Raw genomic sequence first — 20,434 nt, 5'->3', positions numbered from 1 at the left:
ATTTATTGTATGTTCTTTTTCAAACTCAATAGTTTTAACTTCTGTTCAATGAATCGAATTATATATTTGATGTTAAGCTCTAGGAAAAGAGAATGTAAATTCGGGGTTGCTACGCTTAAAGAGATAAGCATGTTATTTGTGGGCTAAGGTAAAGGATACACAGAGGAAAATGCATATGGACATGTTGTAAGCATTTATTTACTTCCACATGGCATATGCAGTACAGCAGTAGTATCAAATTTTCTATTTTGTGTTCGTTATGGATAACTATATCTATATCTATCTATGCAACACTAATTTTTGAAAGTACCCTCAGCATCAAGTTCAATTGACCAATACAAATATCTTTTCAAAAGTTTATGTTTAGTTGATAGAAATTGAGTTTCAACCCCTATACATATATGTGATTTAATAAGACAATGATTATGTAGTCATGATTCCATAGTTTGTAATCAATCTTAAAGATCCTAATCATGAGTTTTAATTTATATGTAATCAAGACAAATGGTTATTTGTTAGAATGTAATCAAGAAGACATCAATCAAGGATGATATATTTTACTAGATTTTCAAGTAACTCAATGTGGATACATATATTTGTTGATAGAACTTTGTGGTTATCAAAATTATATTAGTTGAATTAATAAACAGTAAAATCGTTTATTCATCAATCGATGATCGTCACAGTCGCAGCTTATTTATTTCCTAAAAAAGCCAATTAAGCTACATTCAAGCCGGCTTGACTCCTATATATTTACCAGATTACCCCTACTGTCATCCGTAGGGGACCGGTTTCTTATGGTGTTAACCGATGGGTAATAACGTAATGTCACGATAGCCAATTCCCATTGCCGATCAAAAACAGCAAGCAACGAACGCGCGGTTCGTCTCGATCCCGTCCTCTCCATGGCTGTTACAGGGACGTCGTTGGATTTCGATTTCAAGCTTTTCACGTACTCATTGGAACGATCCAATCTCAGGAGTCTCTGATTTCGTGAGATAGTTGTGTAAACTGAGGGGTGGGGAATTGTAATTTGCTAAGCGATTTTGGATTCAAGGTACGAGGTTTTTTTTTTTTTTTTTTTTTTTTTTTAGATTTTCGAGTTCAATCATTTGAAGTTTGATCTGGGTTCTAGAATTCTAATCCTATGTGTTTCCCTTTGTTTAACCTTGCTTAATTGAAAGATGCTTGACTTCGTCTCGTGAAGTTCGTTTGTTTGTTGTTTTTTTTTTTGTTGTTTGATTCAGTTCTCTTCTATTGGGGTTTTCTTGTGTTAGAGCTTTGAATTTTGATTATTTCTAATTTAATTGGGCGTTTTGTGGTAATTGAAGTTCGATTGTGGTGAAGACACGAGTTTTTAGGAGAAAGGGGTCAGTTCAATTTTTCTACTTTTTTTTTGCTTGTGAAAAAGTAAATCTCTTTGAAGTTTTGAGACATTTTAAGTTGCATAATTTGAGTATGCAATGCAGCTAAAGCTGTGAAGATGACGTTTAAAGGAATTTTCTTTCCTTCTTTGTATATTGATAATTTGACTGGATTGGTGATTTGACTGTCTAATTTTCTTCTGTGCTTAGAATAGGTGTGAAATTGGAAGATAATTCAACAAATTTCACCTGGATCTTAGTTAGAGAAAGAAAAGACTGTTCCATGTTAGATTTTGTTTGGATACCATCTCTATTTCCACTTAACTGAGAACTTCTCCCCTTTTTTGTACTTAAGCTAAAATGGTAGTTTCACTTTGTTCCCTTGTTGGTTTAAGCTCTTCTGCTGGGTTGGTTAGTTGCTTCATTGTAGAAGAAAGTAACATCTGCTTTTATCGCTCTGAGCATGATCTCGGAAGTTTCTGGCTTTATGAAGCAAATATAATATGCAGTGATTATGTGAAGAACCCAAAAGACTCCGAAACCAAATTTTTATGTTCTTGTGTTTTTATAAATTTATAAATTTGAGAAAATATAAATGCTTTATAAAGACTAGGTTAGTACAAATGCCATGGTTCATTATCTTGCTTGTTTTCATGTATACTCTTTAGTCTCTGCTTACAATCTGTGTTTCTCGCAATTTCATTCTCGTGGTAAATTCTTCTGGGGGCTTGTCGTGAAGATTTTGATTCCGTTTGTTACTTTGCAGGTAAAACAATTCGACAGCTGAGGATTAAGCATTTATGTGCTGCAACTCTGCAAGCTTGTCATGTACCACTGTGTGTATATTTTTTATAACTAAAACAGTGAAGTTACGAAAGCTAAGGGAATGTCAGCACCTGGGAAGTTTGATTATTCTTCTGGTGGGCCAGATAGGACTTTATACAGGTCCAGTTTAGCTTCACAAATGGAAAGATCTAGTAGCTTCCGCGAGACGATGGAACATCCTGTCTCATCTTCTCACCCGAGCATGTTGAGGAGCACTTCACCAATAGCACAAACCGATGTCACAAATTTTTTTCAGTGTTTGCGTTTTGATCCTAAGGTGGTTGCCGCAGATCACAAGTCTATTCGTCAAGGTGACTTTAAGCGTCATGTGAATATTGCTCTTGGGATTCAAGGAGATGAATCTCCAAGCACAACGCTGAAAGGGAAGTTAATTCCATCTCCTATACCAGAAGAGATAAAGAGACTAAAGGCTGGTCTGCGCGAAAACAACGTGAAGGCCAGGTAGTTTATTACGATAAGTCAATAAATCTTCTTCGGGCTCTGTTTACCTAATTGAATTTTTACTGTCGCAGGGAGCGTGTGAAAATTTTCAATGAAGCTTCTTCTGTATTTAACAAGTTTTTTCCGAGTGTACCTACAAAGAAAAGGTCTCGACCAGAAGGTTTTTCTAATGACCGCTCTGGTGATCGCTTGGCTTTAGGGCCAGGTATGGGCAAAATGGGAATTCAAGGTCAGACTCTGCCTGGTTGTTTTGAGCTTGACCAGCAGAAGCTGGAAGAACGACCTAAAAGTGGTGCATTGAATAAGCGGACACGTACTTCCATGGTAATTCCTGATTTTTGTTTGACAACAACATACTTTAATGTATAATCCGTATGGAGTTGTTTTCACCAAAATATAGATTCATAATTTTGCTGAACAGACCTTTTGTATCATGATGTAGTCTTCTATAGGTGCATATGTTGTTTGGTGATAATTTTGCCATGTTATCCTAGAAAATGCTAGAAATGGTAGTAGTGGAAATCTTAGATAGAAAATTCTTCATTTAAGATAATTGTGTTTCCCTTGCCTTTAAAACGAAAATTGATAATTGTGTTTCCAAAATCTAATGCATGTGAATGTTATCTTCAAGCCAGGATAGAGAACATAGCATTACTCTTGTTAGATCTACATAATTTCTCCATCGCGTTTTCTTTTCTTATATGTTTATTTTGTTCTGACCGTGAAAAACCTTCCGATACACAGGGTGTTGTTTTGATTTCGATTCGAAATTCTGAAATCATCTGGTAGCTATTAGTTATTTATAATTTGTTACTAATTGATAAGTGTGAATTCAAATGTTTTAATGTTGCTATTGTGTGATTCAGATGGATGTTCGAAGTAACGCTATTGTTCGACAATCAGCTGCTGTAGACAGGGATAAAGACACAATGAGGCTGGCAAATCACAATGCAGTTCAGGGTGAAGATCGATCTTCAATTGGTATTGATGGTTGGGAAAAGACGAAAATGAAGAAAAAACGATCTGGCATCAAAACAGATGGTCCTTCTAGTTTGGCTTCAAATAAAGCTGTTGATGGTTACAGGGACTTGAAACAGGGTATACCAAAATCAGCTGGTGATGCCCGATCGAGATTGAATGGTGACTCAAACATGTTAAGGTGTGGCCTACTGTATTTGATCATAATTTTTTTTTGGTTCAGTCAGTTATTAGATCCATTTTCTGGAGTTGATTAGGAAAATATTCACTAATGGGATCTCGCATAATTAAATATTGGTTTCCTTTGTAAAAGGATTAGATTGGTTCTGGTAACATTAGATAGATGAGCCTTTACGCTCCTAAGAACTTCTGTATGTTGGAGATGCAACAACAGTGTCTTCTGTTTATTACCACAGTTTTGTTTTATGGTGCTTTTGTAAACCAAAGCAATTGCATTAGTCCATTCGCTTGGTTTATGGAATTGCGATTGGTGGCTGAGAATCTGCTGAAAATCTGTTATAGTTCCTGTTTGTTTGAGCAGTCTGCCGAAAATCTGTTTAGCTCCTGTCTGATTGAGCAGTCTTTGATGGTCATTCAATTGGTAAATGTTTCCTGTTTTAATTACTTGTGCAGGCATGGGGCAGTGAATGGTGCTGTTCCATATGGGAGATCTGATAACCTCTCTCAGCAGACAGGCTTGGCAGCGCGTTCCTTGCTCTCCAGGGATTCCGATCACAATTCATTGTACAATGAGAAGAGAGAACGAGCTGCTGGTTTAGATAAGGAAAGGGTGAATCTCAGGGCTGTCAACAAGTATGTGTTAACAAACTTACAATCCTAACCACGCCTGTCAATTTTTCTTCTGATCGCATTTGTCAATATTTTTTAGCTTCTATTCTGCCTGATAGTTCTTTATAATCTTGTTACTCTCTGCTGGATCGTTTCAGGTCCAATATTCATGATGAATCCAATTCTTCAAGTCCGACTTCAAACCCAAAAATAAGTGCTTCAGTTCGTGGTCCAAGATCGGGATCAGGGCTGCCGCCGAAACTTTCTCCGGTTGTCCATAACACTCCCTCTCCAAGTGATTGGGATATTTCTGGATGTACAAACAAACCTCCATTGTTGTCTGGGGTTCCCAGTCGCAAGCGCATGACATCAAATCGGTCTTCATCACCACCTGTCACTCAATGGGCCAGTCAAAGACCACAAAAGATATCCCGAGTTGCAAGGAGAACGAACTTGGTCCCCATTGTTTCAAGCAATGATGACATTCCTTCATCAGATAACATGTCAGATGTTGGTGGTAGTGAAACAAGTTTTGGATTTTATAGGCGCTCGCCTGCAGCTTCTCCACAAATGAAACTAAAAGGTGAAAATAGCTTGTCTACAACAGCTCTATCAGGAAGTGAAGAATTTAGCCCCCCTGAGATCAAATCTAAAGACAAGGGAAAACAATCTGATGAGGTCAATGGGAAAACTTCTCAGAATGTTCCTAAAGTCTCCATCCCTGGTTTACAATCGAGAAAAAACAAGCTTGTCTCTGGAAAAGAGCTTGGGGATGGTGTGAGGAGACAAGGAAGGACAGTCCGTGGCTTTGCTTCAACAAGGTCTGTCAACCCAATGGGAGTGATGAAACATGGAACAGCAAAACAACTTCGCAGCGCAAGAAATAGTTCTGACAAGAATGAAAGGTAGAATATCCTGTTTCTGGTATATGAGAAGTGTTTGGGTTTCATGAGGCTTATTTCCTAATTTTTTCATATGGTCTTCTGCAGCAGGGCAGGTCGTCCACCCACTAGGAAACTCTCTGACCGCAAGGCATACAAACGTCAGAAAAATACAGCGACAAATGCTACAACACTAGATTTTCTTGGTAAAAAATGTTCAACTGATCAGAATTGTTCTTTGGCAGGATCGATTATTCCCCCCTTCTTTTGTTTATGGTTTTTTTAATTGTTCCAGATGATGGGCATGAAGAGCTACTAGCTGCTGTTAACTCGGCTATAAACTTTGGTAAGTGTTCATGATTCTCTCTATATGTTTTTGTTTTGCAGAATTGTTTTATCAAGAATAATTGGTTTGGTTCTTTAATGCAGCTCAGAATTTTCCAAGCTCGTTCTGGAAGCAAATGGAGCGCTACTTTTGCTTTATATCTGATGCACATATCAATTTCGTGAAACAGCAGGTAGTTTTCTTGCATTTCATAAGACAGTTATACCCTTCAGATCTTATATTTAGAGAATGTGACAGATCCTTCGTATGTGTCTCTATGCATATTGCTTGAATGTTGTATACTACTTGCGCTCTACGTCCTGCATAGGAGTCTAGTGGGGTGGGAGTTAAATGTGCTGCAGGGATTGCTGTGTTGCAGATTTTTAGGATTGCTGTGTTGCAGATTTTTAATTTACGTAAGACTAGCAAGAATTTCATTATATATATTAGTTTCATTGGTCCCAAGGTATTTTAGTCTCACTGGGGAAGGGAAAAAACTAAAAAATATGAATTTTGATAGGAAATGTGTATAGAGTTGTAGTGTTACGTGATCTGATGATTCAGAGATTTTTTTTTTGTTTTTCCAGACGTGTATGCTCTTTATGAGATGTTTTCCCACAGTTTTGTAAAGACAATTACAGCTCTAATATGTTGACTTTTCATAATAGATAAATGTCATAACCATTTATTCTCTCAGGGCGAACTCTCCCCCATGGGTACCACACCTGGTGGGACATCTTCAGAGTTTGATAATCGTGAAATATTTCCAGAGGAACTTGCATCTAGCAACGTGGATTCTAAAGCAGCCCCCCTTTATCATAGATTGCTATCAGCTCTAATCTCAGAGGACTCAACCAGTGTGAATGAAGATTTACAATTTGATGGATTTGGAGCCGATGTTGAGTCAGAATTCAGTGTTTTGAATCATATGGTGGAGTTCAATGGTTATAGGAGTGATAGACTGGAATTTGATGAGCTAGAAGATGATGTGTCTGTTATCCCGCTCAAGGGTGTTAATAGCTCAAGCCACCATGTGAATGGAAGATTTTCAGATCATTTTTCCATGGACTTCTCAGACATTCAATATGAAAATTTGGGGATAGATGAGAAAATTTATATGGAAGCTCAATCTATTGGAATTTGCTTGGATCCTATGGTATATTCTCCACGAATTCTGTTACTTCAGGAAATGCTGCTTTCTGATGATATTGGATTTGGAATCGGATTGCTATAGTTCCTAGCGGATTGATGTGTTGTTGTGTATTTTCATGCAGCCTAGTATATCAAACGTGGAGGATGAAGGAATTGTTGATGACATCAAAACGTTAGAAGTGGCTATCTGTGAGGTGGTATGTTCTCTTATCTTCTTTCTTTAAACAATATGACCTGGCAAATTATCTTGGCCATTTTTCATGTTTTACTTGTTAAGGAAAACACTACAACTGGGTTCTCAAGATAGCTAACTTTGTGATGTTTCCTATCTTAAAATTTAAGGGTTCTAAGAAGAAAGAGATGTTGAATCGGCTACTAAAGCCTGCCCTAGAAATGAAAGAACTTCAGGAGAAGTATGAACTTGTCTTTCTTCCGCTTTTCTTGCTCGCCTTTAATGATCATCACTGTGATCTGACGGTTTTGTTCTGATATTTTTCTCTTACATAGGGAGTTTGAGTGGCTCGGTTATGAAAAACTCATTGAAATGGCATATGAAAAGAGCAAGGTAAATTCCCTTTTCTCCTAAAGGGATTCACATTGTTTCCCTGTTGCTCCTTTTTCCGGTTCGCTTTTCTGATTTATTCCAAGTTCATGTTCTGATTATTATTATATACGGATTATATTTTACAGGCAAGTCGGCGTCATCACTCCGCAAGTGTAAAGAGTTCGGCTAACAAGATATCAAAGCAGGCCGCATTTGCTTTTGTGAAAAGGACGCTTGAAAGATGTCGTCAATTCGAAGAGACAGGCAAAAGTTGCTTTAGTGAGTCCACATTTAAGAATATCATCATAGCCGGGTTGACACAAATTGAAGATAATTCCACGGACAAGGAAGATATTCTATCAGCTACGAGTATGATATCGTTTTTGCCTTACAGAACAGTGAACTATGTTTTCGAATCCAAAAACTCTATGTTAATTTGAACCTCTCTTTTTTCTCTGGCAGCACCCATGGGATCGCAACCAAGCTCAGCACTGGTATTGCCAATGACGCAGAGCACGGAGAATCATGCCAATTCTTCTGAAAATGCCTTATGGGAAGGCAAAGATGAAACTATGTGGTCAAATAGAATGAAGAAGAGGGAATTGCTGCTTGATGATGTGGGTGGGGCACCACTTTCAAGCAGTACGAAAGGAAAGAGAAGTGAGAGGGACAGAGATGGAAAAGGACAGGCTTCTTCGTCAAGAGGCGGGGGCACTAACAAGATCGGTCGGCCTGCACTTGTAAATGCCAAGGGTGAACGGAAATCAAAAACAAAACCGAGGCAGAAAACAACAGCGATATTTTCTTCTTCTGTCAGTATCGTGGAGCAAACCAGAACATCATTGCCCAAACCAACTAACAGCAACAACAGCGGGTATAGTAACTTGGAGACACTGGATGAGTCAGAGCCTCTTGACCTATCTCACCTGCAGATACCAGACGGTTTAGGTGGTCCAGATGATTTTGATACACAAGCTGGAGATCTAAGCTCATGGTTGAACATCGATGACGATGCATTACCAGATACTGATGATCTCCTTGGACTTCAAATACCCATGGATGATCTTTCAGACTTAAACATGATGGTATAAGCTCCCTCTCTTTTATTTCTGTATAGTCTCGTTTGTTATACCATTAGCGATGAAGAAAGATAAAAGGCAAAGGGTAAAAAAGTTTTGGTCCCCTGAAAGAATAACCCAAGTCACCAGAATCGGTTATTCGGGTTGGCTACACAGCAAACTAGGCAATATAGATTCTGATTCTCTTTCTTCATCATCTTCATCTTTAGGGTTCTTTCTTTGTCTTTCTTATAGTTCGAGTTAAGAGGGGTGGTGAAACTGTTTTTGTTTATTGGTAACTGGGTGTTGGATTTGGCTCCGGCTGTTAAGATAGGTCCGGTAGTTAAAAACTTCAGGTGAGGAAAACGAGTGATAGTAATGTTGTGTAGTGATATATAGTTAAGTTGGCAGGTCTTCTTTATCTTCTTCGTCTATTTTAATCCTTTGGCGTTTTGTAGCTTTTTTATAACCTCAGAACCGTTATTATTGCCTCTGTACATACACATTTTATGTTCCTTAATAAAAATTTCAGCTTTTAGTGCAAGAAAACAGGTCACTATAAATTTTTTATATGGTAAACATGTTATGTCAAAATTGAATCAAATTCAAAAGGACATACGAAATATGAAACTAAAATATGACTTGTATATTTGAATTTCACTCTATTTCTCCCGTATATGTAATAAATCTCAACGTAGAAGGAAAAATAAATCAATGAAAAAGGACCAATAAAAGGACAAATAAAACAATGACTTGTTGAAACATTTCTTCGAAAAATGTTTTCATCCTTCTTTAGATATGAGAGTGAGAGTTGCGTTAATAGCGTTGCGGTTGGTTTTGGACACAGCTTGCTTTAACGTTACGGTTGGAGACGCTCTAACACTTCGTCGCTGCTGCTCAATGACAAGCTCACTCGCAAACCACTCTAGTTTCTCTGAATTGCTCATTTCTCCTATCCTTTTGCTTCCGAACAAAACCGATTCCACATTATTTTGCTTCAACATCTCATCAGCGATCTCCGTCAGTTTCTTCACATTCTCCGCCCTTGGATCCGTGTCCACGTTCGGTCCACAAGCTCCTAATCGCGATCCGTTCGCCTGCTGCACCACAATATATTTTTCTAATGATTTTTTCATCCACAAACGCAAATACCAAAAACACACACACAAAAAGGAAAAAAATCCAAACCTGAATGCGAACGTAATTACTACTCCGGTAAGGCCCAAAGCCCATAGCAACAGCCTGATCAACAAACTCAGCAGATCCATCACCAGAGATCCTCGCCATGGGCCGAGCCCATTCTTTAACCCGCCAATTCTTAACTTGCTCGTAATCATAATTCACTTCAAAAAGCTGACCAGTCCCAAGCGACAACACCAACAAATCCTCCACTCCTTTCACCGCCGGGAACTCCTGTTTGTTATGAAACACGTGCGTTATCGCCGCCGCCGTCGGATTACTCATCGCTAAACCACCACCAACCGCGACGCACCGTGTTTTACCATCGACGGAACACGTGCGAACCGGGTCAAATGTCCCCGGCTCAGCCCACGTGGCACGGCAGATATCTCGGAGACGGAAGTCGAAACTGTCGCTCTCGAGCGCGTCGGCGCGTGAGAATAGAAACGGCGCCGTGCTTGAGAGATCGTAGCAAGAGATGAGGATTGGTTTGAGTGTGTCTTTAAGCGTTAGATCAGCGAACGATGCTTTCATGGCTTTCTCTAGCTTCGCCGTTGCGGCGGTTACCGAAGACGAACCGGATCCGGATCCGGATCTCATGACACGTTTAATCGCCGCTCCCGCTCCTCCTCCTCCTCCGCTTCCGCCGCCTGATCTGTAGAAACCTTCGGCGTTGTCTACGAGGAACTTCCAAGTATCCTCCGCTTTGAAAATGGGGCGGTTACCGTCTCTTGTCGCGAACATCATCGCCGAGAATACTCCGCCGACTCCTGATCCGGCGGCGACGTCGAAGTAATCGGCTATTCGAGCGTTTGGATCGCCGGATTTCTCTTTGAGCATTTGTTCCAAATAGATTAGGGATTTTCCCGCCAAAAGACCTCTCATGCCGCCACCGTCGATGCTCAACACGCAGATTCTTCCTCTCGGACTTCTGAACGACGAAGACGGTGTTCCAGGGAGAACGACGCCGTTAGGAGTCAACGGGGATCTAGGAGAAGGACCTGCCTCAGAATCACCGGGTCGTAATGGACTACGAGGTATCCATAGTAGCCTTGGGTCTTCGTGTCCGAAGAGAAACCTGCTTTCGAGAATCGAGAAGATCTCGTAACTGAGCTTATCATCGGAATTGGTGATCGGTTCGTGCGATCGAGTCGTTGACAACGTCGGACTGGTTTGAGGTTTCTCGTAATGGCCAGGAGTGTTGGGAGCTGTGTGGTTGACGAAATGTTTCTTCTTCCCTTTGGAGGAAACTGACAATGGCGGCGGCTTATCGTAGCGCCGATTCATAATCGTTAGAGAGGGAGAAGTTAGCTAATTTGTACACAAACCTTGAAATTGAAGCTTCGACAATCTAAGTATCAAAAAGGTGGTTTTAGAAGACGTGTGCAAAATTTGAAAAATAGGATTTGATTTTGCGAGTTTTACTTTTATCTGAACCAGTTGCTTATGTTAGCAATGACATGGCTAAGCACTACTCGTGTGCTCCCAAAAGGTCTCCTACCCACGTCCGACGCCGTCTCCAGCAAATTGATTTTTCTATTTCTTCTTCTTCTTTATATGACTGAGTAAACATGTCTATTACTTTATTTAAACAAAACAGTTTATTGGTTGGCGGCAGATACACCAAATAAATCCACTCACATTTAAGTATTGGAGGAATGTTATCCGAGTGCAATCTGAATACCACTTCTCACATTTTTCACATCATCACCAATGATTGTACAATTGATAGATGAAAGCTTTCTAAAGAGACGAGAAGAAAAGAGAATGAAGGTCAATTTTCGGAATATTAGAATACAGATTATTCTTCTATTTCCCAAAGAGATTCCAATCTAAAGTATTACAAAATATGAATTCCAAGTGCAAAAATTTTTCAGTAAAACACTCTCATTTGCTTATATATCTATCATCATAAAATACATCATATAAATATATCTAATATATATATGACAAGAGCATTTCTTTCATTGGAAGTTAACACAAGAAATTTCAGATGATAATAGGAACCAGATGGGTGATACTATCACGTCTCCCTGTAGTTTAAACGGAGAACGTACCAGACAGATTCCCAAGTGTTGCAAGAGGTGATCCTGCATCTGTGAAGTAGGAAGCAAGATTGATCCCCGAGTAGTCGTATTTGTTCAAGAAAGGATGTTCCTGAAATTTTTTTACCCAGAGGATGATTCAACACTTGAATGGATAGAAAACCATAGTTCACTTTTGATCCAGATGATGATTCAACATTTGAATTTGATTAAAAAGATGCAAAACAGATTTTATAAGAAAAAAACAAACCATTAGTTCCTTCGCAGAGCTTCGACTGTTCGGATCCTTCTGCAAACTAAAAGAGAGTATAGTGTATAATATAAAGTTAGTATGTAATCCCCGTAAAAGAGCTGCTGTTTTTGTTTTTTTGAGAAATTACCATGTGGAGATGAATGAAGATAACTCAGGGGAGAAACTTCCTGAAGGAAGAGCGGGTGGCGGTTGGTCAACAATGGCTTCCATCAACTCGAAAACACTGGTCCATGTTTCCTCTTGATTCGGAGGTGCATAAGGGAACTTTCCTGTTGCACACTCGAGCACTACTAAACCCAAGCTCCATATATCACTTTTATTACCATACTTGTTTCCAACAATTCTCTCTGGCTGCAGAAAGGAAAAATTAAGATTCTCAATTTTTAACCGCTAAGAAGGGATTCAAACTAGTCAATGCTCAAACTAGACAAACAAGATACTTACAGACATATAATTGTAAGTCCCCACAAATGTGTTTGCTAGACCGGCTGTGTTTGTCATAACGGTACTCACACCAAAGTCAGTAATTTTGACTTCACCTCTGTGGTTGATCAACAGATTTGATGGTTTCAAGTCACGGTGGATGATATGCCTATCATGATGAAGATAGATCAGTCCTTGGAGCACCTATATCAACAGATTCAGAAAATCACATGAATCAACCGATACAGGAAGGTATGGTTTCCATTATATATTGTCTGTGTTGCTTTGCTTTACTTGTCTAAAGATGGCAGAAAGATAGGACTCAGGGATGGCTTTAACTGATTTGAGAAAGTCTGCTAGAGATCCTCCGTCCATGTACTCCAAAATTAGTGAGATTGCGCCATTGTCGTAAAATGATTGGTACGAGTTAACAAGATATGGACATTGTGACGATTGGTTTATTTTCAACTCCTGTGCAATTGCCTTGCGGATTGCTTCATCGATATTTAGTTGAATGACCTAATTATATAGCATAAGAGTCATGCAAGAAGAAAGAGAACAATAAAAAAATAAGATTCAGTTGAAGACAGAGAAACAGCTTCCCATCCATAGACAGTGATAAACACGAAATGAAAGGAAAACATCACAAAACGAAAATCTTCACAAATGTAGTAGTTTGTAAACAATGATTTCACCTTGTAGTATTTCAGAAACAACACCGCTTTAGATAAAGAAAAAAATTAGTTGTTTGTCATGGATCACATAGCATAGACAAAAGACCCAGAATTACTTTAAATGGATTCAAAAGAGATTTGAAATTCTCAAAACACAGAACAAAAAGAGAGAGAGAGAGCAAATTAGCTAATCATATACATAGAATCTGAGGATGGTTAACGAATGAGTGTACCTTCAAGGCGAAAAATTGGCCAGTCCATTTGTGTTGAACCAACTGAACAACACCACTGCTTCCTTTGCCAATGAATTTAACCATATCCAAATCCGACAAGCTCAGCTGATCATCAGCTGGCTTAATTGGAGACAGCTGAAAAAAAAAAAAAAAAACAGTTGCAACAAAACGGATTACAAATGTAATCATGAAGTCATGAGCTTAATTGGCCAGTCCACTTGTGTTCTCTCTAATCCAAAACTACAGTAATGATCATAAAAAGTTTCTAATAATGATCAGATCCACACACCACATTACATTTCACGCATTCCACCTGAACTAAAAAAACTCAGAAAAAATCTTCATTCACAGTTACCAAAACTAACACAACTCGAAAATTCAGTAAAATCAGTACCCAGAAAAAGAGAGAGGGAGACTTACGACTTCAGGCTCCAATTGAGAGATGATTCGAACTCCATCTTTGTTAACACGCAGATCTCCATCCTTAAAGGTACCGCTCTGCGTCCTACAGAGAGAACACAAATCCCTAAGTTCCCTCCACTAGGAGAGACATTTCCGCACACAACAAAATACATCTCTAAATCAATCCATAAATATAGATCCATGGAGAAAAAGAGATTGAGATATACAGGAATTTGGTAATGGATTCCTCGCCAGCTACAGGGATTGCGAGCTTGAGATTATTGCTAAATCCTCCTTTCTTCATCGTCTTCTTCCTTTTTTTTTTTTTTTTTTTTGTTTTCTTTCTCGACTGAGTCGAGTCAAGTCATTTTATATTACTATATAAGTAATTACAAGGTTTAAGCACAATAATCATCTACTTTTCAGCAAGTAATTGGACAAAAAAAAAGCAGCCATTCATAATTAAAAACACTTTAGTCAAGCACATGCTCACGACGTTGACTAAACGACTTTCCCATTTTACACTTGTTTTCACCGGTTTTCTTTGACCGAAATGTTTAAATCCACATTTCAACCGGAAACATACCGGTTTATTTAGTACTTGAGCTTCGGTTTTGAGCACTCCCAAACTCATCTCCCCAGTACAACAACAAAACGCAAATCATTGGCAATTTGGCACTGATCCACTACTATAATAAGCAGCGTTTGATATTTTTCGGTTTCATGTTTGAATATAATAAGCTTTTTCTGCAACAAGAAATTACAAATATGCTTTACACGTGTATAAGTTCAGTCATACTTTCAAACAAATCACACGAAAAGAAAAAAAAAAATTGTTTCGTATAAAATAATCTAACACCACTCTCATCTATACCTTCATGTCTACTCTCTAACCAACAAGAACAAGATGTTATTTAACATTGTCTATATATATATATATATATCACATGCTACAAACTCTTATGAACCTACTATATATAGACATTATATCGTAGCCACAGAGGCTCAACAAAGGATATGATCTTATGGCGTGGGAACAGCTACTAGAGAGAGGCAATGATCACCAGATTTATTCATATCTCCATCATGTTGAAGGAGAATTTCGAAAGCAGCTTGGGAATTTGCGATATGATCGGCCCATAAGTCTGCAATGCATGAATGTAACATCATAACACGGGGATCAAATACAATGCAAGAGAAAGTGGCGGCTTGATTTGACTGATCCTATTAGTTGCAGTTCACAATGAGGTAAAGTGCAAGTCAGATGCTACAAACCTTTTCATCTTCATGAAGTTGGCACAACGGAACAGCAAGGAGTTTGAAGTTTTTTGGGACGACAAACTGTTGATGTACCGGTAATCTAACAAGAAAAAGCTTTGAGCATTCCTGAACAAGAGATGAGGATTGAGCAGAGCTTTTTAAGTATGTATGTATACACAAATCTTCAAAAAGTCTCAGACTTTATTACCACGAAACTAACTAACCTTTGGATGTTTCACATTGGGCGGCAAGAAAGGATACATCAAAGTCTCAAAGTTGGGTCTCCACCACATTCCAATGCATTCTCCTACCTACAACAATCTTGTGATATGAGAGAGACCATACTTAAATCCGGAAACAATCATTCAGAACAAACCACTTACCTCCAAATCTCGAACAACCACGTTTTCATTAATTGAAAGCTTTGATGCTAATTTCCGATTCAGACCTTGAATATCTAGTAGGTTTAATACAGAGAATGATTTGAGAATTGAATACAGAGAATCTATGCATAGAGAGGTAAGAAAACAGTAAAAGCAAACCTGATTCTCCAGGTCTTAAACGACCACCAGGAAGCTTAAAGATGGAGTTTCTATACTGAAGAAGCAATACATGAGGATGCTTAAACAACTCAACCTGATGTGTCCCAAGTCCAACGATAGCTATTAGTTAATTAATCCTTTCAAACCAAATTTTCTCAGTAAAGTTTTCAAAAGTCCCTAATTATACAATCAACTGTAAATTTTACCAGAAGAACAGCTTCAACGCAAGTCCTCAATCCATGAGCAGCATAACTTCAACAAAAGAAAACAAAAAGGAAGGTTATTTTAGCTACAATAGAAGAACCCAGATCATCAAAATCACACGAAAGCGAAAAAAAACTGATAAACATAAATTACTTCGATTTCAATCTGGTGACTTGATCAGAGATAATCTCGTCCTTGACGCGAAGAGCGTCTCGAGAACCAAAGTAGTAGCTGCTTAGTGGGTACAAATCAACCATCAAGTCATGAACGGTATGGTTTCGTCTCGTCGTGTTCTCTTCGCTTGTCTCCATATCTAAAGCTCGAGCTTCTTCACCCATCTTTTTCCCCGGGACAATCAAAGATAAGACTTCTAGCGGTTAAAATTAAAATAACAGAGAAATCAAAAAGCGAGAGAGAAGAAGAAGGAAGAAGAGTGAAGAAGGTGTCGTAGTCCGATCACTGCGACGTGGCAGTTCTCGAGAGTTCTTCTCCGCAAAACAGTACTATTTTAGCTGACGCCGGCGGGAGAGTGAGGAAGAAGAGAGTTAATGGGCCTCTCTCTTATGATATAAATGGGCCTAAAAAATACGGCACGATGTTTTAAGCATTCTATTGTTTTAAACTACTTAAAACGACGCAACTTTCTATTTTCTAACTAGAAAACGAGAATCAAAGTCTCTGTTTCAAATTCGGGTCTTGAAGAAAAAACACAGTAGAAGAAAAAAAAAACCTAAAAAGAGGATGAAGCTCGCAGGTCTCAAATCGATCGAGAACGCTCACGAAGATTCCGTCTGGGCGGCGACGTGGGTTCCGGCGACTGAAGATCGACCGGCGTTGCTTCTGACTGGATCTCTAGACGAGACGGTGAAGTTATGGCGACCGGATGAGCTGGATCTTGTGTGGACTAATACTGGACACTCGTTGGGAGTAGCAGCTGTGGCGGCGCATCCTTCTGGGGTTATTGCAGCGTCTTCTTCGCTCGATAGCTTTGTCCGCGTCTTTGATGTTGATACTAATGCTACTATTGCTGTTTTGGAAGCTCCTCCTTCTGAGGTTTGGGGAATGCAGTTTGAACCTAAGGTAATTAACTTACTATAAATCCCTAGAACTCGATGAGATTGCCTCCAAATTTTAGGGTTTTGAAGGATTTGGGTTTGTTTGTTTTGTGGTTAAAGAATTCGATTCCTTTATTGTAAATTTTACTTCTTAGCTGCTAGTTATCTTTCTCCTAGTTGAATTAATTAGAATCAGATAGGGTCATCTACTGTAGTCGAAAACAGATCTAGATCATCTTCTGATTTTTCATAATCTTATGACCATAGTAGCATAAGAATTGTGTATTAGTGCTTTGTTGGAAATTCTTGATTTGGTATGATTGTATAATTTTATCAAAACTGGTGACGATTAATGCAATGATCTATTTCAATAACTCTGGCCATTTACCTTTGCTGGTTGGTGGCAAGTCCTTTTCAATCAGAGTACTACTAGAGTTATATAACTTAACATACAGCTTCAGGATTAGTTTGCAGTGGAGCTTTTATTTGCTTCTAAGCTGGTCTTACATGGTTTCATCATCACTCTTCGGAATGATGCTCTCTTCTACTAAGTGCTAACATAGTATTTTACATGTTCCTAGGGTACAATCCTTGCTGTTGCAGGTGGGAGTAGTGCCTCGGTCAAGCTTTGGGACACTGCAAGCTGGAGATTAATCTCAACTCTATCAATCCCACGCCCAGAAGCACCAAAACCTTCTGATAAATCCAGCAGCAAGAAATTCGTTCTCTCAGTGGCTTGGTCTCCTAACGGGAAACGGCTTGCTTGTGGTTCAATGGATGGCACGATATGTGTATTTGATGTTGACCGTTCAAAGCTTCTTCACGAGCTAGAAGGTCATAATATGCCTGTAAGGTCCCTTGTGTTCTCCCCTGTAGACCCAAGAGTCCTCTTCTCCGGATCAGATGATGGGCATGTGAACATGCACGATGCAGAAGGGAAAACGCTGTTGGGGTCCATGTCGGGGCACACAAGCTGGGTGCTGAGTGTTGATGCTAGCCCAGACGGTGGAGCCATAGCAACTGGCTCGAGCGATAGAACTGTGAGGCTATGGGATCTTAAGATGAGAGCTGCAATCCAGACAATGAGCAACCACAATGACCAGGTTTGGTCTGTGGCGTTTAGACCTCCGGGTGGAACCGGTGTTCGGGCTGGTAGACTCGCTAGTGTCTCTGACGACAAGAGTGTATCACTCTATGATTACTCATGAACAATCCTGTTTTTTCTTTTATGCATTCTCCAAGACGCATCTAGTTTCCGCAGTTTTTATGTAAACACTAGTTGTATCAATGTAATTGCAACAGGTTTTTGTTGGTATAAGATTTTGATCGGAAACATTAGATTATAACTCGTTTACATAGGAAAAGGTTCAAACTTTGCCTTAGAACTTACTTATTGGAAAACTGATAAACATATAAAAAGATAACAGAAAGATGAGGAGGGTTGGAAGAGTACACAAACAAACGGCTAAAAGTTTTCAGAAGAGACGAAACAGCTAAAGATTAAGGTCTATCTCTTATGACGTAAGTGTATTACTTCCTAAGTAACTCTTGAGAACATCCATGACAGCTCCGAAATCTGCTTTCACTTCAACAGGAGGGTTAGAGAATCTGCAAGCCATGTCAGGGATGGCATTGGAGTGATAATCAATCTTAGACTGAGTAAACTTCAACCCATGAGCAGTACTCACAACCACGGTTCTATCAGTCGGTGCAATCACTCCTTGGTTCCTCAGCTTGAACAGAGCAGTAAGAGCTACACCTGTATGTGGACAGATAAACATTCCGGTCGAATCCGCTTGAGCCATTGCATCCATCAGCTCCTCCTCCGTGGCTTCTTCTACAATACCGTTGCACTTCTTGAGAGCGTACACAGCTCTATCGATGGAAACAGGGTCACCAATCTGAATCGCAGAGGCGAAGGTGGTACTTGCAGTCATGGGCTTGAAATCCTTCCAACCAGACTTGTAGTGCAAGTAAAGAGGATTAGCATTAGCTGCTTGTGCACAGACCATCCTCGGGATCCTATCGACAAGTCCCAGTTCTTGACACATCTTGAATCCTTTGTAAAAGGCATAAATGTTTCCTAGATTACCTCCAGGAACAATGACCCAATCAGGAACTTGCCAATCAAACTGCTGCAGAATCTCAATAGCTGCAGTTTTCTGACCTTCCAACCTCAAACTATTCAACGAATTCGCTAGATAAATCGGCAGTTCCGCAGTTATCTCCCTAATCAGCTTCATACAGCCATCAAAATCAGTGTCAATACTCAAAACAAACGCACCATTAGCTATCGGCTGAACAAGCTGAGCCATAGAGATCTTGTTCGCTGGTAAGAACACAATCGAAGGGATACCAGCGGAAGCACAGTAAGCAGATAGAGCAGCTGAGGTATCTCCGGTGGAAGCACATCCAACGCCAACCACAGGTCGCTTCATCTTTCTCAGGCGATTAACTTGACTAACCAAAACAGTCATTCCAAGATCCTTGAAACTTCCTGTATGACTAATCCCACAGTGTTTCACCCACAGATCGTTCATCCCTAGAAACTGTTTACCAAACCTCTCAGCCCAGAACAGATTCGAGTTTCCTTCAAAGGCCGAAACGATGTCGTCGTCGTCGATCTCAGGAAGAACCCACTCTTTCTTCGACCATACACCCGATCCATACGGCCAAGTGCTTTTGCCAACACGCGAATCGAAGAGATCTCTCCAGTAGGCGCCATCGAATCGCTTCAAAGCCTCCATATCGTGCTCGACATCAAGCAAACCACCGGAGCGGCTACGGTACACGATCTCGTCGAGGGAGTAAGACTCGGTGGATCCAGGAGCCGCATTGAACGGAACGTATTTAGCTGAAAACGGATTCACGGCGGTGGAACGGTTACGACGAGCCTCGTCTCGAATGTTATCTTCGGTACGGTGAGGCTTAACGACGACTGTCTCGATCGGGGATTTGTTGTTGTTTCCATCGGCGGTACAGGAGACGACAACGGGGCGGTAACGGAGGAAGGAGGGTGAGCGATGGTGGTGATGGCGGCGGATGGAGTCTTGTTTAGGGTTTAGTGAAGATACAGAGGCGTTGAAGAGACAAGAGGAAGCCATTTTTTAATTTTTTGAAGAGATAGAAAGAGAGAAATGAGAACTGAGATGCGGCTGAGGATTTTGAGTAGAGAGACACATACAAATTCAGATTAATTTGGGATTAGGAAAAAAATACTCAGCTACACAAAAGTATTGTTCAGGCCACACATCCCAACTTTTTAATGTATTACCAACTAGACAGTATTGCAACTATATGATAGACATGTGCTCAACATCACAACCATTTTATTCCAGTACACTGTTCATCAGAATTCGATATTGACCAGTATTGACCGACATTAACCAATGTTGACCAATAAAAATATGCAATTTTTTTTTGTTTTTAATATTAGAAACAAAAAAAATAATTGAATTATTTAGGAATCATTTATAGTTTAGGAATCATTTTAGTAAAGTTTTGAAATTGAAAAAGATAACTATTATAAAACTAAATTAATGGAATATATATACAATATATCTTATTTTGGATCCATCTATGTTTAAAATTATAAAACACTATAAATGATTCCTAAATAATTCAATTAATTTTTTTTTGGTTTCTAATATTAAAAACAAAAAAAAATAGCATATTTTTATTGGTCAACATGGTCAACGCCGGTCAATACTGGTCAACACCGAATTCTGATGTACGATGTACCAGAATAAGATGGTTGTGATGTTGAGCACATATCATCATATAGTT

The 20,434-nt window shown here is 39.4% G+C and overlaps 6 protein-coding genes across 10 annotated transcripts; 2 read left to right on the top strand and 4 right to left on the bottom strand.

The window, feature by feature from the left end:
- Positions 1 to 627: 627 nt before the first annotated feature.
- On the top strand, positions 628 to 8,927 carry LOC104727677 (uncharacterized). 4 transcript variants are annotated; one of them, XM_087475529.1, is made up of 15 exons: positions 628 to 1,057; positions 2,131 to 2,651; positions 2,723 to 2,975; positions 3,518 to 3,810; positions 4,263 to 4,442; positions 4,577 to 5,323; positions 5,408 to 5,505; positions 5,595 to 5,645; positions 5,729 to 5,817; positions 6,322 to 6,780; positions 6,899 to 6,973; positions 7,119 to 7,189; positions 7,284 to 7,341; positions 7,467 to 7,689; positions 7,783 to 8,927. In XM_087475529.1, the coding sequence occupies exons 2-15, from the start codon at positions 2,251 to 2,253 to the stop codon at positions 8,409 to 8,411; spliced, it is 3,627 nt and encodes a 1,208-aa protein (XP_087331655.1). In that variant the 5' UTR covers positions 628 to 1,057; positions 2,131 to 2,250; the 3' UTR covers positions 8,412 to 8,927. The 4 variants fall into 4 exon arrangements, with proteins under 4 accessions (XP_087331655.1, XP_087331656.1, XP_087331658.1 ...); XM_087475530.1 differs by having other exon boundaries at positions 676 to 1,057; positions 5,411 to 5,505; XM_087475532.1 differs by having other exon boundaries at positions 725 to 1,057; positions 5,411 to 5,505; positions 6,899 to 6,970.
- A 74-nt stretch (positions 8,928 to 9,001) lies between these two features.
- LOC147933657 (patatin-like protein 8) lies at positions 9,002 to 11,300 on the bottom strand. 2 transcript variants are annotated; one of them, XM_087475533.1, is made up of 4 exons: positions 11,199 to 11,300; positions 10,983 to 11,118; positions 9,567 to 10,908; positions 9,002 to 9,478 (listed from the first exon to the last, which is right to left on the bottom strand). In XM_087475533.1, the coding sequence occupies exons 3-4, from the start codon at positions 10,842 to 10,844 to the stop codon at positions 9,161 to 9,163; spliced, it is 1,596 nt and encodes a 531-aa protein (XP_087331659.1). In that variant the 5' UTR covers positions 10,845 to 10,908; positions 10,983 to 11,118; positions 11,199 to 11,300; the 3' UTR covers positions 9,002 to 9,160. The 2 variants fall into 2 exon arrangements, with proteins under 2 accessions (XP_087331659.1, XP_087331660.1); XM_087475534.1 differs by having other exon boundaries at positions 9,002 to 9,475; positions 9,567 to 11,229.
- Positions 11,301 to 11,335: 35 nt separating this feature from the next.
- Positions 11,336 to 14,017, bottom strand: LOC104721881 (mitogen-activated protein kinase kinase 2). Its single transcript, XM_010439957.3, has 8 exons — positions 13,815 to 14,017; positions 13,606 to 13,690; positions 13,186 to 13,320; positions 12,573 to 12,797; positions 12,300 to 12,482; positions 11,983 to 12,206; positions 11,853 to 11,898; positions 11,336 to 11,714 (listed from the first exon to the last, which is right to left on the bottom strand). Exons 1-8 carry the CDS (start codon positions 13,889 to 13,891, stop codon positions 11,598 to 11,600), a joined length of 1,092 nt encoding a protein of 363 aa, XP_010438259.1. The 5' UTR covers positions 13,892 to 14,017; the 3' UTR covers positions 11,336 to 11,597.
- Positions 14,018 to 14,313: 296 nt separating this feature from the next.
- On the bottom strand, positions 14,314 to 16,244 carry LOC104721880 (pre-mRNA cleavage factor Im 25 kDa subunit 1). The gene is made up of 7 exons (XM_010439956.3): positions 15,747 to 16,244; positions 15,596 to 15,641; positions 15,390 to 15,483; positions 15,231 to 15,304; positions 15,072 to 15,158; positions 14,863 to 14,973; positions 14,314 to 14,732 (listed from the first exon to the last, which is right to left on the bottom strand). The coding sequence occupies exons 1-7, from the start codon at positions 15,929 to 15,931 to the stop codon at positions 14,661 to 14,663; spliced, it is 669 nt and encodes a 222-aa protein (XP_010438258.1). The 5' UTR covers positions 15,932 to 16,244; the 3' UTR covers positions 14,314 to 14,660.
- Positions 16,245 to 16,334: 90 nt separating this feature from the next.
- On the top strand, positions 16,335 to 17,991 carry LOC104721879 (WD repeat-containing protein VIP3). The gene is made up of 2 exons (XM_010439955.2): positions 16,335 to 16,673; positions 17,230 to 17,991. The coding sequence occupies exons 1-2, from the start codon at positions 16,335 to 16,337 to the stop codon at positions 17,854 to 17,856; spliced, it is 966 nt and encodes a 321-aa protein (XP_010438257.1). The 3' UTR covers positions 17,857 to 17,991.
- Positions 17,952 to 19,944, bottom strand: LOC104721878 (threonine synthase 1, chloroplastic). Its single transcript, XM_087475535.1, has one exon. It carries the CDS (start codon positions 19,750 to 19,752, stop codon positions 18,163 to 18,165), a length of 1,590 nt encoding a protein of 529 aa, XP_087331661.1. The 5' UTR covers positions 19,753 to 19,944; the 3' UTR covers positions 17,952 to 18,162.
- Positions 19,945 to 20,434: the final 490 nt, after the last annotated feature.

This window comes from Camelina sativa, chromosome 11, assembly GCF_030686135.1.
Source record: "Camelina sativa cultivar CO46 ecotype springtype chromosome 11, ASM3068613v1".
NCBI classification, from domain to species: Eukaryota; Viridiplantae; Streptophyta; class Magnoliopsida; order Brassicales; family Brassicaceae; genus Camelina; species Camelina sativa.
The sequence above is the reverse complement of the archived record's forward strand: the minus strand, read 5'-3'. Positions and strand labels throughout refer to the sequence as shown.